Source organism: Neomonachus schauinslandi, chromosome 7, assembly GCF_002201575.2.
Source record: "Neomonachus schauinslandi chromosome 7, ASM220157v2, whole genome shotgun sequence".
In the NCBI taxonomy this organism is placed as follows: Eukaryota; Metazoa; Chordata; class Mammalia; order Carnivora; family Phocidae; genus Neomonachus; species Neomonachus schauinslandi.
The window spans coordinates 50,356,215-50,372,642 of NC_058409.1; the positions used below are offsets into that span (position 1 = coordinate 50,356,215).

General features: G+C 41.7%; 1 protein-coding gene across 1 annotated transcript in view; it reads left to right on the forward strand.

Annotated features, from left to right (window-relative positions):
* The window catches only part of OCLN (occludin), a 55,494-nt gene that overhangs the window by 9,293 nt on the left and 29,773 nt on the right, over window positions 1-16,428 (forward strand). Inside the window, exons 3-4 of the mRNA XM_021700388.2 lie at window positions 5,804-6,479; window positions 8,492-8,653. Of these exons, the coding sequence (XP_021556063.1) occupies window positions 5,804-6,479; window positions 8,492-8,653 (838 nt within the window). The remainder of the gene's footprint in view (window positions 1-5,803; window positions 6,480-8,491; window positions 8,654-16,428) is intronic.

The following is a 16,428-nucleotide window of genomic DNA, read 5'->3' on the forward strand; positions in this document are numbered from 1 at the left end:
TCACTTCCACTTTATACGCTTTGTTTTATTTATTTATTTATTTATTTTTTTTTTTTTTAAGATTTTATTTATTCATTTGAGACAGAGAGAATGAGAGAGAGAGAGCACATGAGAGGGGGGAGGGTCAGAGGGAGAAGCAGGCTCCCTGCCGAGCAGGGAGCCCGATGCGGGACTCGATCCAGGGACTCCAGGATCATGACCTGAGCCGAAGGCAGTCGCTTAACCAACTGAGCCACCCAGGCGCCCTCTTTTTTTTTTTTTTAATTTAATTTTATTATGTTATGTTAATCACCATACGTTACATCATTAGTTTTTGATGTAGTGTTCCATGATAAATTGTTTGCATATAAAACCCAGTGTTCCATTCAATACGTGCCCTCTTTTTTTTTTTTTTTTTAAAGATTTCATTTATTTATTTGACAGAGAGAGACACAGTGAGAGAGGGAACACAAGCAGGGAGAGTGGGAGAGGGAGAAGCAGGCTTCCTGCGGAGCAGGGAGCCTGATGCAGGGCTCGAACCCAGGACCCTGGGATCATGACCTGAGCTGAAGGCAGATGCTTAACGACTGAGCCAGCCAGGCGCCCCCAATACATGCCCTCTTTAATACCCATCACCAGGCTAACCCATCCCCCCACCCCTCTCCCCTCTAGAACCCTCAGTTTGTTTTTCAGAGTCCATAGTTTCTCATGGTTCGTCTCCCCCTCCGATTTCCCCGCTTCATTTTTCCCTTGCTACTATCTCTCTCTCTCTTTTTTTTTTTAACATATAATGTATTATTTGTTTCAGAGGTACAGGTCTGTGATTCAACAGTCTTACACAATTCACAGCGCTCACCATAGCACATACCCTCCCCAATGTCTATCACCCAGCCACCCCATTCTTCCCACCCCCCACCACGCCAGGAACCGTGTTTGTTTCCTGAGATTAAGAATTCCTCATATCAGTGAGGTCATATGATACATGTCTGTCTCCGATTGACTTATTTCCCTCAGCATAATACGCTCCAGTTCCATCCACATCGTTGCAAATGGCAAGATTTCAGGGTTTTGTTTGTTTGTTTGTTTTGATGGCTGCATAATACTCCATTGGGTATATATACACCACATCTTCTTCATCCATCTGTTGCAGGATGCTGGTGTTTCTGTGCAGAGGCAAACTACTGTCACCTGTTGCTATTGTTTGCTTCTGTATAACCTAGGCTGATACTTGTGTGTCTATTCATTTTTGTTTTTTCTCAAATGGTATGAAGCTTCTGATTTAATGCTTTGTTTAGGTGACTGACCCTAACACTGACTCACTGTTAATTTTTTAAGTAATACTTTTTTGAGATAGAGGTCACACACCATACAATTCACCTATTTAGAATGGACAGTTCAGGGGTGCCTGGGTGGCTCAGTCGGTTAAGCGGCTGCCTTCGGCTCAGGTCATGATCCTGGAGTCCCGGGATCGAGTCCCGCATCGGGCTCCCTGCTCGGCGGGGAGTCTGCTTCTCCCTCTGACCCTCCCCCTCTCATGCTCTCTCTCTCATTCTCGCTCTCAAATAAATAAATAAAATCTTTAAAAAAAAAAAGAATGGGCAGTTCAGTGGTTTTAGTATATTCACAGAGTTGTGCAACCATCACCACATCAGTTTCAGAACATTTTCATCACCCTCTCCCCAAAGAAACCGCTACCGATTAGCACTCATTCCTCTTGTTCCCCCGCCCCCCGTACTAGGCGGTCACCAGTCTTTCTGTTTCTGGATTTGTCCATTTTGCACATTTCCTCTACATGTAATCATGCAGTATGTGGTCCTCTGTGACTGATTCTGTGGCTTGGCATAATGTTTTCCACATTGTCAGTTGTAAGAGTGATTCCTGCCATTATATGAAACAAGAAGCAAGTTTGAGGATTCTTGGCATCCCTAGTCATTTGGAAATTTAACAGTGAAAAATTTAAATTTATTACCAAACATTGATAAGAGTTTTTTTTCCTTTAAGTAGTTTATAGCCTCAACTCTTTGATAACTGTAGTAGTGCTTCTGTTTTTCAGAGTCCATAGTTTCTCATGGTTCGTCTCCCCCTCTGATTTCCCCCCTTCATTTTTCCCTTGCTACTATCTCTCTCTCTCTCTCTTTTTTAACATATAATGTATTATATGTTAAAATATATATGTATATATATAATGTATTATTTGTTTCAGAGGTAAGAGTCTATGACTCTAACTGTAACAGTGCTTCTGTTACATTGCCTCTTGACTAATACCTGAACATTATAGGGACACAGTTGTTCGTGATGATGTGGTCCTTAAGTTATGCTAGAGAATATAGTAATTGAGTAGTGCTCCATGAACCTGAGACTTAATTTTGGGTTGCTTTTGTAAACATTGGTGAAATATAACACACACATAGACAATGGCACAGGACGTGTGTATGAAATAATGAATAAAAAGAAAGCAAAATCATCATGTAGGTCAAGAAATAGAACACCTCCAAGTCCTTCCATGTGTTCCCACCTTTCCCTGGAAACCACTGTTCTTACATGTTTGTTTTTTTTTTTAAGATTTTATTTTTATTTATTTGACAGAGAGAGAGACAGCCAGAGAGGGAGGGAACACAAGCAGGGGAGCAAGAGAGGGAGAAGCAGGCTTCCCGTGGAGCAGGGAGCCGGATGTGGGACTTGATCCCAGGACTCTGGGATCATGACCCGAGCTGAAGGCAGATGCTTAACGACTGAGCCACCCAGGCGTCCCTTACATATGGTTATCACTTGATTTTCTTTTCTTTTCTTTTTTTTTTTTTTTACTGTTTTACATATCCTAAACAATACATTTCAGTTTTACTTTGTTATTAAACTTCTCTTGCTTCAAAGGAGTGCTATAGAAATAAAATGTGAGGCGCTCCTTGGGTGGCTTGGTCAGTTAAGCCTCTCCCTTCAGCTCAGGTCATGAACTCGGGGTCCTGGGATCGAGCCCCACATCTGGCTCCCAGCTCAGCAGGAAGTCTGCGTGTCCCTCTGCCTCAGCCCTCCCTCCTCCCATGCTCTGTCTCTCTCTAAAATAAATAAAAAGGAAATAAAATGTAAACCATATGTGTAATTTTGTTTTCTTCTAATGAACTAAAAACAAACTTATTTTAATAATAATCATATTAATTTTATATAATATATAATTGTAATATTTAATATTTCACTTAACCTAATATATTTAATGTATCGTTTCAACATGTGGTATAAACACTGACTCATGAGGTAGTTTACATTCCTTTTTTTAATAGTCGTTATTTATTTATTTTTTTAAAGATTTTATTTATTTATTTGACAGAGAGAGACACACAGCAAGAGAAGGAACACAAGCAAGGGGAGTGGGAGAGGGAGAAGCAGGCTTCCCGTGGAGCAGGGAGCCCGATGCCGGGCTCGATCCCAGGGACCATGACCTGAGCCGAAGGCAGATGCTTAACGACTGAACCACCCAGGCACCCCAGTAGTCGTTATTTTTTAGAGCAGTTTTACATTCAAAGCAAAACTATGAGAGGAAGGTACAAAGATTTCCCATATGCCCCCGCCCTTTTACATGCGTTGCCTACCCCATTATCAGTATCCCCCACCAGAGTGGTACATGTGTTAAAATTGATGAACCTTCACTGACTAATCATTATCACCCAAAATACATAGTTAATATTAGAGTTCTCTCTAGGTGGTGGTAAATTTTTTTTTCTTTTTTTAGTAGAGGGGGAGCATGAGTGGTTGGGGGAGGGGCAGAGGAAGAAGGATAGAGAATCTTAAGCAGGCTCCCTGTTCAGTGCAGAGTCCGACATGGGGCTTGATCTCAAGACCCTGAGATCATGACCTGAGCTGAAACCAAGAGTCCGATGCTTAACTGAGCCACCCAGGCACCCCTACATTTCTTTTTTTATACTATGATAACTATTTTATACTTAACAGCACATCTCAGTTTGGACCAGCTATATTTCAAGTGCTCAGTAAATCATGTGGCTAGTGGCTGCCCTATTAGACAGCTCATCTCTGTAGCATTCCATCCTATGGATATGTTACAATTACCTCTTCCCCCTCTAGGTAAACATCTGGACTGTTTCCAGTTTCAGGTTATCATAAACAATGCTTCTGTGAATGTTACAATGTCAATGGGATTTTAAATGATAGAATCATTTTTTTAAAAAGTGATATAATTATTTTGGAAAACACTTCAACATTATCTCATAGAGCTGAAGGTAAAAAAAAAATTTGACTCAAAAATTCTCCTAGATATATACCTTAGAAAAAAGTGCTTGTGTGTGTGAGGGCACGTGTTCAAGATGCCCAGATCTACATTGTTCGTGACAGCTCCAGATGGAGACATCCCAAGTAACCAAGTAGAATGAGTTACAGAATTTTCATACATGACATTTTCAAAGACTGGCTTGTCAGGGTTCTTTCCAGTTTCTCCATTTCCTTGAATTCTTGTGGTTGGCAGCACCCAGTTGTAAGATGTCTTGCTTTGGAAAGAGAGAAGTGGACCAAGGAAATAATGGCAAAAACAAAAGGGGGTGAGGTCAGTTTAGGAATTGAATTTTGCTCTGCCAGGATCCACATTTCTTAGATTCTGTGTGTCACACATCAGTGTGTCTGTCTCCAGCGATGTTTATGATTCAGTCACTAGAGTTGGCAAGCTATTTTTATAAAGATCCAATTAGGCAACACCCTGATGAGCCCTCACTGAATATTTGATTTATCTTGTAGCTCTTACCATAACTAACTAGAGATCATGTAGTGATTTAATGTCTTACTGCCTTCGAAGAGACTAACCTGTGGGGGGCCTGGGTTGAGGCACTTCTGTTGATTGTAGTATCCTCAGTACTTAGCACACTGCCCCACACAGCCTGGCGGCTCCAGTAAATAGCTGTCACGTGAATAAATGAATGATTGCTTTCTCAGGCAGGAGAGTGAGGCTGCCAGAAATTGGACGAGACACTGGATGGGCCACTGTAGGTGTCATATCTGAATGCACTGGTCTCACATCACACAAGCCAAAGGGTTGACATCATTGTTCTAAACTGCTTGGGTGCCCTCCCCAGGGATTACAGTTTAACTGGCATGGAGTGCTCCAGCTGGGGATTATACACATTCCCCAGGTGACTCTAATAAGAGAAAATGCGAGAACCTCTACTCTGTAGAAATTAGAGCAGTCATTCTCAATGTATGGCTCCCAGACTTTCAGCAGCAGGAGCATCTGGAAACTTGTCCTACCCCAGGCTTGCAGAATCAGCAACCTGGGGTTGGGGAGCAACAATGTATGTTTTAACAAGCCCTCCAGGTGATTCTGATACACAGAAACCTTGACTCTTCAGTGGGTGTCTCAGTAGCTTCTGGGTGCTATAACACAGTACCACACACTGGGTAGCATATAAACAACATGAATTTATTTCTCAGTTCTGGAGGCTGGAAGTCCACGATAATAAGGTACCAGTGTGGTCAGGTTCTAGAGAAGGTTCTCTTCTGGGTTGCATACTGCCCGCTTCTTGTATCCTCACATGGTAGAAGGGGCAGGACAGTTCTCTGGGGTCTCCTTTGTGAAGGCACTGTTCCCATTCATGGGGGCTCCAGCTCGGAACCTAGTTAGGCCCCACCTAATACCATCACATTGGGGCTTAGGATGTTGACATTTGAATTTGGGGGGACATAAAGTGGCCTGTTGTAGTGGGGTGGTACTGAGAGTTGGTTTTGTTTTTTGCCAGTAGATGGTTTAAATTATTTCCATGTACATTCTGTGTTCTTTCTGCTTCCTCCAAACAGTATTAACTTGAAAGTGTTTTCATGTGCATTTCAGCAAACCCAATCATTATGCACCAAGCAATGATGTCTACGGTGGAGACATGCACGTTCGACCCATGCTCTCTCAGCCGGCGTATTCGTTCTACCCGGAAGATGAAATTCTTCACTTCTACAAATGGACCTCTCCTCCAGGAGTCATCCGGATTCTGTCTATGCTCGTTATCGTGATGTGCATTGCCGTCTTTGCCTGTGTTGCCTCCACACTTGCTTGGGATCGAGGCTACGGAACTGGCTTACTGGGTGGTGGTCTAGGCTACCCTTACAGCAGCGGCTTCGGGAGCTACGGAAGTGGCTATGCCTATGGTTACGGCTACGGTTATGGCTATGGAGGCTACACAGATCCAAGAGCAGCCAAGGGCTTCCTCCTGGCCATGGTGGCCTTTTGTTTCATTGCTGCATTGGTGATATTTGTTACCAGCGTAATACGTTCTGACATATCTAGAACAAGAAGATACTACTTGACTGTCATAATACTGAGCGCTATCCTGGGCGTCATGATGTTTATTGCCACAATTGTCTATATAATGGGAGTCAACCCAACTGCCCAGGCTTCTGGGTCTATGTACAGTTCACAGATATATGCCATCTGCAACCAGTTTTACGCATCTGCAACTCCTGGACTTTACATGGATCAGTATTTGTATCACTACTGTGTGGTGGATCCCCAAGAGGTATGGGTGGTTTTCGCCCTTGCCCCTGCTTTGGGTATAGGCACTCGGGATGCTTAATAGAATCACTTTGGGAACTTTTAAAAAGTATTGATGACAAGGCCTCACTTGTATTTAAATCAGAATGTGGAGAGGGGTGCTGGGTGTCATTGTTAAGATAGTATTAACATACCATATAATTCATCCACTTAAAGTTTGGTTCAGTAATTTGAGTATATTCAGAGTTCTGCAGCCATCACCATAATCAGTTTTAGAACATTTTCACTATCCTCAAAAGAAGCCCCATATGCATTAGCAGTAACTTCTCCTTCTCTAATCCTTCCGAGATTTAGCCGACTACTAATCTTATTCTATAGATTTGCCTATTCTGGATATTTCATATATACAGAATCACACATTATGTGATCTTTTATGATTGGCTTCTTTCTTTTTTTTTTTTAAGTTTTATTTACGTAATCTCTGGACCCATCGTGGGCCTTGAGCTCACAACCCCAAGATCAAGAGTCACATGCTCACCCCCACCCCTGACAAAGCCATCCAGGCGCCCCTGTGATTGGCTTTCATTTCACATTAATGTTTTCCAGGTTCATGCATGTTATATCAATTCCTTTTGATTGCTGCATAGTATTCCATTGTATGGCTATACCATATTTTATTCATTCATCAATTGATGGACATTTGGGCTATGTCCATATTGGCTGTTATAAATAATGCTCTGAACATTTGTGTACAATTTCTTGTGTGAACCTGTGTTTTAATTTCTCTTGAGTATATGCCTAGGGATAGAATTGCAGGGTCTTATGATGTCTCTTCTGTGTGTTTAAGCTTTTGAGGAACTGCCAGACTGTTCTCCAAACTGGTTGCACTGTTTTACCTTTACCAGAAATGTGTGAGGATTCCATTTTTATACATGCTCACCAGCGTTGTTTTGTCTGTTTGATTCTATCCATGCTAATAGGTGTGAAGTTGCTAATCTTTTTCCTTATGGATTTCTGATTTTTTTCCCCCTATTTTTTTCCCCTCTCCTTACAGTGACTCAGAAATTCTCACTCTTTTACCTGAATGAGTCACTCTTTTGGGGTGAGATCATCCCCAGTAACTACCATTATTTTGAAGACTGAAATGTTTTCCCTCTGAATTTCAGAATATTTGTTGTTGGCATTCAGATGTATCTCTGGTAAACAGGGCTGAGGGTTGGTGCTCCTCTCTTACCACACCCCCATCTCTCTTAGTCCTCTGTGTGCCCAAAACCTGTAATCACTGAAAAAGGATATCACTGTTAGATGGCTGCACAGAGACCCTCCTGTTACGATGAGCAGAATCCAGGCCAGGGTCCTGGTACTGCCTCAATTTCAAGTGTCTCCAGGCCAGCGGACCACTTAACATACTTATCAGACACTGGAAGAACTCTCGGGGCAAAGGTTTCCTTGTCACAGGGCCCTTTCTTCTGAGTACACAAAAGACTCCTCTAACAGAAACCACCTGCCAGACTACATGAATCACTCATCCATTTTCTCTAATTTATAGTTTGGTTAGATCCTGTCTCATAATTTATGGTAAGGTAGATCCTCTATAGACTGGAATTTACATTCAGTGTAAAAACATTTGCCCAGTGTGTGTTATGAACAAGATTATAAACATGGTTATGTATTTAAAGCTATTTCTGAGAATAACATTTTTCAAGCCCTTTAGAAGGATACTGATTGAGTTAATTTACTGGCCATTTTCATCTGTTAATAAAAATAAGGCCACTTGGCGCTCAAGCTTTGGAACTAGATTTCTGTAATTTAAAAGGGAATGATAGTACCTAACTTAAAGCCTGTTTTGAGTATTGAATTAAGCTGTGTATGTGTTGTTAGCCTCAGCCCAACATTTTATATTTCTAAAATGTAACTGTCAGTTTTATATCTGTTAAACCACAGATATGTAGTGTAGGGCCTTAGGTTTTAACTGAGGGTGGATTAGGATAAAGTAAACAATTAAAATCTGTGTCAATATCTTTAATCTCTTTTTAGGCAATTGCGATTGTACTGGGGTTCATGGTTATCGTGGCTTTTGCTTTAATAATTTTCTTTGCTGTGAAAACTCGAAGAAAGATGGACCAGTATGACAAGTCAAATATCTTGTGGGACAAGGAACATATTTATGACGAACAACCCCCCAATGTTGAAGAGTGGGTAAGTGTTTAAAAAAAAAAAATCAGCAAATGTCTGGTATTTTATTAAAACACCAGGTTTCTGTCTCTAAACCTGACCTTTAGTGCTTTGTGAAACTATGTTCTTAGAATTACTGTTTTTGTTTGTTGTAAAAGTTGTGCCCTCATGTTTTACTCAGATCTTTAAAGAAGGTGCTATGATAAGTGGAAATTATTTTACTGCAAAATGAAAACCAGATTTTTTAGATTTTATATATTGTTTGGTGGGGGGTTCATGCACAAGCAGGGGGAGGGGCAGAGGGGGAGGGAGAATCTCAAGCAGACTCTGCACGAAGCCCGACATGGGGCTTGATCTCACGACCCTGAGATCATGACCTGAGTCAAAATCAAGAGTTGGGCTCTGGGGCGCCTGGGTGGCTCAGTCAGTTAAGGGTCTGACTCTTGATTTCGGCTCAGGTCATGATCTCAGGGTCGTGGGATTTAGCTCGGCATTGGGCTCCATGCTCAGCAGGGAGTCTGCTTGTCCCTCTTCCTCTGCTCCTCCCCTCACTTGTGCTTTCTTTCTCTGACTCTCAAATAAATAAGTAAAATCTTAAAAAAAAGAGTTGGATGCTTAGCTGACTGAGCCACCCGGGCGCCCCTCAGATTTCCATTTTTAAGACGTGTATTTAGGCACTGAAAAGAAACAGCTTCTAAAGGAATCATGCAGAAAGAACTTGGTCTATGCAAAACAGTACCATTCCTCCCCCTCCCCGTTTATTTTCCTGGTTATCATTTTGGAGGGGAACACTGTTGCCTAGGGTGCTTGCTGTCTTGGGTTAAGAAGGGTGTTTTTGGAGTGGTAGCAGGTGCCATACGTCTGAAGTTTTTACATCAATAACAGCCTAGCAAATTACAGTGTCTAATTGCATGGATACTTAGGAAATACTTCAGTGAGGCAGAGAGAGATTAGAGCAGTTCCCTTTTTTATATATATTGTTATTTCTACCAGTATGTGTAGATGTGATTTGCTGAAAGCTTAGCAAGTTCCTCTCTCCAAAAATATCTGGGAAATATATATTACTGATACCTAACATGTCTTCAGAGATGTCTGAAGTGGGACTTTATTTCTCAGAAACCCTGTTAGGAAGCAGTTGGAAGCATCCTCAGAAACTGTTGTCATAGGTTTCTTTGAGCAGACTGACTTCTTGCCATGAGGGTTAGTTGAGAAACCTGGACACAGGTTTGTTCTAGCCAGTGGGAGTGGAGGAAAGAGCGCTAAGGGTGGGGATTGCTGGTCAGGGTTAGGGATAAAGACATTGGTCATCTTGAAGGCTCCCATAGCTCTGGCATTCTGTATGTCTGATTTTTTTTTAAGATTTTTATTTGTGAGAGAGAAAGAGCACAAGCAGGGGGAGCGGCAGGCAGAGGGAGAAGCAGACTCCCCGCTGAGCAGGGAGCCCGATGCGGGACTCGATCCCGGGACCCTGGGATCATGACCTGAGCTGAAGGCAGACGCTTAACTGACTGAGCCACCCAGGCGTCCCTGTGTATGTCGGATTTTAAGAAATCTAGAACTGTAGGGGCGCCTGGGTGGCTCAGTCGGTTAAGTGACTGCCTTCGGCTCAGGTCATGATCCTGGAGTCCCGGGATCGAGTCCCGCATCGGGCTCCCTGCTCGGCAGGGAGTCTGCTTCTCCCTCTGACCCTCCTCCCTCTCATGCTCTCTGTCTCTCATTCTCTCTGTCTCAAATAAATAAATAAAATCTTTAAAAAAATAAAAAATAAATAAATAAATTAATTAATTAAAAAAAAAAGAAATCTAGAACTGTAGATGAGATTTTCTTCTAGTTAGTTAAGGAGCCAAAAGGAAACAGTCTTAGGAACATCAGAAGGTCTGGTGGATACACACCACTGAGTGGAGTTCCTATGTTCCTGACCTTGCCTTGAGGCCTGCTTGGTTTCTTTTTCCTCCTCCTCTTTCCTCCCATAAAGCATGAAGGTGTGGGGAATTGTTTTCTTTCGACCTTTAGCTCCAGGCAAGGCCACCTGTAGATGGAATAGGACAGTCTGTTATGAACTATGATGCAAATATTTTGCTGAGAGTTTCTGGGTGTGTCAGTTTTCACTGGCTGTTGGATTTGTTTATTCAAAGTTTCGAGAGCCTGAAAAAAAAAAAGACTGGAGAGACTAGTGCTCGTAGTATTAGAGTTCCAGTGAACTTTGGCCTCTCATCTGATTTTACTGTCCTGCGGTTTCAATCAGTTCTAGGTGCTTTTGATAATTGGGCAAAAGGTAGCCATAATAATTTATGGACGTGATAATGACGATGAAGCAGAAAGCACTTTACTTTTATTTATTTATTTATTAAATTTATCATTTTATTTTTTTAAAGATTTTATTTTTAAGTAATCTCTACACCCAGGGTGGGGCTCGAACCCACAAATGCGAGCTCGAGAGTCGCATGCTCCACTGACTGAGCCATCCAGGTGCCCCAGCACTGGCTGGCTTCTCATCTCTTTTCCCCTTCTCTTAGCTTCCCCAGTGCCGAAGAAATGCTATTGAAATAAGCTATTTGGAGGTGATTTTAGCCACAGGTATTTTGCTTTTCCATCCATTCTCCCCTCACCTGCCCAAGTTTACTTTGCTGAACTCAGTCCCTCTTTCTTGTTTCTTCTGTTTACTTCCACAACTCTCCTTTCTGTGCTCTTTTGCTCCATTCTGCTCAACACCTCTGTCCCTTTGATAACATGTGGCAGGATTTGTGTCCCCTTAATGCCCGTGGTTCTTGGTCCACACCACTTCCAAGAATGAAGAGGTAGACCAGATGAATAGTGGTGGGCAGCAAAGCAAAGTTTATTGAGCAAGAGTATAAAGCTCCCAGAAAGGGAGGGGGGCCCAGTGGGTTGCCCTCAGAGTTTCTAAGTTTAGGGGTTATTATGACCTCTTTTGCAGAGCTATCTTAAGCAGTCAGGGTTTGCTGAGTCGTGCCAATCAGGGCTTTGGTCATGTATTTGTCTACCTGTTAGGTTAATGTTTCTGTGCTGATGGACTTTTTTTCTTACTGACATCTGGAAGCTTATGTCTTAACTGCCCCTTGCCGGTGATAATGACAAATGCTTTGTGGTTAATTGTCTCATTTTAGGTCGTTTTGCAGAAATCATTTCTGCAAAGGCTGCAAAACAGAATGTTAGTGAGGTCCTGTGTAAGCTGCAGAACAGGATGTTAGTGCTGTTTTATTTTAGCTGTCCTGACTCTCTATCTTCTTGTTGGGGACCCTGCCCTGACTGCCTGTCTGCTAAGTCCTAACGAGAGCCCAGCTGACAGTGTTCGATGCTGCATATGAAGCGCCTGACAGTGGATTAGTGATTTTTCTTTCTTTTGGTTTTTAGAAATTAATACCATAAAAATAATCTTCACTTAAAATAATGGAAAGAAAACCTAGCATTGATTCCTTGTACTAAGTGAGGATTAAAATTTGACTTCTAGGGGCTCCTGGGTGGTTCAGTGGGTTAAGCTTCTGACTCTTGATTTTCGGCTTAGGTCATGATCTCAGGCTTGTGAGATTGAGCCCAACATGGGGCTCTGCACTGAGCGTGGAGCCTGCTTAAGACTCTCTCTCCCAGGGCGCCTGGGTGGGTCAGTCGTTAAGCATCTGCCTTCGGCTCAGGTCATGGTCCCAGGGTCCTGGGATCGAGCCCCGCATCGGGCTCCCTGCTCAGCGGGAAGCCTGCTTCTCCCTCTCCCACTCCCCCTGCTTGTGTTCCCTCTCTCGCTGTGTCTCTCTCTGTCAAATAAATAAATAAAATATTAAAAAAAAAAAAGATTCTCCCTCTGCTCTTCCCTCACTCTCTCTCAAAAAATTAATTAAATAAATAAAAATATAAAATTTGAATTGTAGGGAACTGAGATAAGATACTCCCCATATAACTAATAATGGTTTTTTTGTGGGGGGGGGGCGGAGGAAAACTTATTAAAGGAACAATTAGCTACTGAAAATTAGTTTCCTTCTTCCCTATGTATTAGGGTAGGCCTAGACATTCATTATTTTATTAGATCTTACTGCCTTTCCTGGATTTTTAAAATCTTTAGGATCAGAACCTCCAGAGCAAAGGCACCTCAAAAGTTGTGTCTTAAGAGTTTTAAGCAGGTTTCAGCCCTTAGGTATTATGTGTGGGAAAATGTACAACTCTGTAATTTCCTGTCTCTGAATCTCCAGCACCATGGTTTCTTTGCCTTCCTAGGGAGTCTTAGGGTTGTTGTTGTTTTTTTTTCCCCTTCCCCTTTCTGGATATCTTGTACTTTATAAAATAAGCAGGCCGTGTTTGCACACTATCGTGGGTGTTAACCTGGTCCTTTGTAGTCAGTCACTTAAGTTTGTACCAGCATTGTTATATATTAGATGTTTGAAGCTTCTTTTAATAAATTTGCAGATGTTATTTTTTCTGTTAGGTCCTCAAATTCCAGATCTAGTTGGTACTTTTTCTGAATTAAAAAATATATATATATTGGGGTCCCTGGGTGGCTCAGTTGGTTAAGCATCTGCTTTTGGCTCAGGTCATGATCTTGGGGTCCTGGCATTGGGCTCCCTGCTCATCGGAGAGCCTGCTTCTCCCTCTACCCCTCCCTACCGACTCGTGCGCTCTCTCACACTCTCTCTTTCTCTCAAATAAGATCTTTAAAAAAAAAAAAAAAATATATATGTATATATATATATATATATATAGTGTAACTGGGTGATGGGCATTAAGGAGGGCACATGATATGATGAGCACTGGATTTTATACGCAACTAATGAATCATTGACTACTACATCAAAAACTAAAGATGTACTATATGTTGGCTAACTGAATTTAAATTAAAAATAACATATATATATTTATGTATTTTTAAAATTTATTGTTTGGTAACTAGAGATTTTGAAACTACAGTGAACTATAAAGAAAATTCTTCCACCCTGAGGTACCATTCTGGTGTATTTTCTTTAATCCCTCCCCCCCCACCTTCTTATTCTAAATCAGAAGTATGATAATGTTCCCTCTCAGTGTGAAATTCTACTTTTTGATTTAACATTATATTACAAGCTTTTCATCACATCATTAAATATTCCTCATTTTTTGATACTTTTAATTTTATTGAAGTACAATGTATATCTGTATATACAGAGTAAAGTATAGTAGGTACACCAGTTGCTTAGCTTGGTGAGTTTTTATACATACACATAACTCACCCTGATCAAGATACAGTTTATTCCAGTGTCCATGGTTTCCTCATGCCCTTTCTCAGTATCCCCTAGAGGATGGTAACCCCTCTCATTATTTTTTGATTGGTAACTATCACCCTGTCACATCAGTTGGTTTTGCCTGTTCTTAAACTTCATATGAATGAAATTACATAATGTGTGTTTTTGTGTTCACTTAACATAGTATCTGTGAGATTCATTTATGTTGTTGCAGCTGTCAGTATGATAACTGTTTTAATTTTTGTATTTTTTGGCAAGGTAGAAACTTTCCTAATTAGCCCCTTTTAAAAAGTCTATGGAGGGGCGCCTGTGTGGCTCAGCCGTTAAGCATCTGCCTTCGGCTCAGGTCATGATCCCAGGGTCCTGGGATCGAGTCCCGCGTTGGGCTCTCTGCTCATTGGAGAGCCTGCTTCTCCCTCTCCCACTCCCCCTGCTTGTGTTCCCTCTCTCGCTATGTCTCTCTCCGTCAAATAAATAAATCTTTAAAAAAAAAAAAAAAACCAAAAAGATGGGGCACCTGGGTGGCTCAGTCTGGTAAGTGGCCAACTCTTATCTTGGCTTAGGTCTTGGTCTCAGGACTGTTGAGTTTGAGTCCTGGTTTGGGCTCCATGCTGGGCGTGGAGCCTACTTAAAAAACAAAAACCAAAAAACCTGTGGTCAGAATTACAATAAAAAAAAAAAAAAGACCAGGTTTTCTCAAAGAGGTGAAAGACCTGTACTCTGAAATATAAAACACTGATGAAAGGGGCGCCTGGGTGGCTCAGTCGTTGAGCGTCTGCCTTCGGCTCAGGTCATGATCCTGAGGTCCTGGGATCGAGTCCCGCATCGGGCTTCCTGCTCAGCGGGAAGCCTGCTTCTCCCTCTCCCACTCCCCCTGCTTGTGTTCCTGCTCTCGCTATCTCTCTCTCTGTCAAATAAATAGATAAAAATCTTAAAAAAAAAAAAAAAAAACTGATGAAAGAAATTGAAGTTGACACAAAGAAATGGAAAGACATTCCATGCTCATGGATTAGAAGAACAAATATTGTTAAAATGTCCATACTACCCAAAGCAGTCTATAGATTTAATGCAATCCTTATCAAAATACCAATAGCACTTTTCACAGAAGTAGAACAAACAATCCTAAAATGTGTATGGAATCATAAAAGACCCCAAATAACCAAAACAATCTTGAAGAAGAAAAAACTGGAGGCATCACAATTCCAGACTTCAAGTTACATTACAAAATTTATATTTATGGGTGTTGTATGGAAGTCTTGAATCACTGTATTTGTACACTTAATACAGTATGTTAAATAACTGGAATTAAAATTAAAACAAAAATAATAAATAAAAAGCAGGTTTTTGGGGAAATCTCTCTTTTCCATCCTTGTATTCCCATTTGCTCATTTCTAGGTATCTTTCTCTACCCTTTCCCACTCTTGTAGGTACTCTTCTTAGTTTTTTATGATTCCTTCCATTGTGTGTGTGGTTTTTTTTTTTTTTTTTAAGGTTTATTTTGAAGAGAGCACGAGTGGGGGAGGGGCAGAGGGAGAAGGAGATAAGCGGAATACCCACTGAATGGGGATCCTGATGCATGGGCTCAACCCCAGGACCCTGAGACCATGACCCAAGTCAAAACCAAGAGTAGGACACTCAACCGACAACCACCCAGACACCCCCTTTCATTGTTTTATTTTGTGAAAATAAAATCACAGAAAAATAGATTACCTGCTTCATTATACAAAAGTGTACTGATCACAGCATTCTGCCTGTAGCTTGCTCTTTTAGCTTTACAACCTTTTGTGATGAACTTCCTTACCACTTCATAGCCTCATCCTGGTATGGATGTAACATGTTTTATGTAACCAGTGTCATTGATGGTTACATTTGCTATTTATTTTTTTTAAGATTTTATTCGACAGTGAGAGAAAGAAGAACAAGCAGGGGGAGCGGCAGAGGGAGAGGGAGAAGCAGGCAGGCTCCCTGCTGAGCAAGGATCCCAACGTGGGGCTCGATCCCAGGACCCTGGGATCATGACCTGAGCCAAAGGCAGATGCTTAACGACTGAGCCACCCAGGCGCCCCTAATTTGTATTCTTTTTTTTTTTTTTTTTTAAAAAATTTTATTTATTTATTTGAGACAGAGAGAATGAGAGACAGAGAGCAGGAGAGGGAGGAGGGTCAGAGGGAGAAGCAGGCTCCCCGCCGAGCAGGGAGCCCGATGCGGGACTCGATCCCGGGACTCCAGGATCATGACCCGAGCCGAAGGCAGTCGCTTAACCAACTGAGCCACCCAGGCGCCCCCCTAATTTGTATTCTTAAATTACTTGATTTATAGCATGGCTTAGTTTTCTTTTGGTTTGTTCACTTTTTTTTTTAAAGATACTTTTTATTTATTTATTTGACTGAGAGACAGAGAGCGTAAGTAGGCAGAGGGAAAGAGAGAAGCGGGCTCCCGATGGCGGGGCTCGATCCCAGGACCCTGGGATCATGACCTGAGCCGAAGCCAGACGCTTAACCAACTGAGCCACCCAGGCACCCCTGGTTTGTTCACTCTTTTTTTTTTTTTTTTTAAAGATTTTATTTATTTATTTGA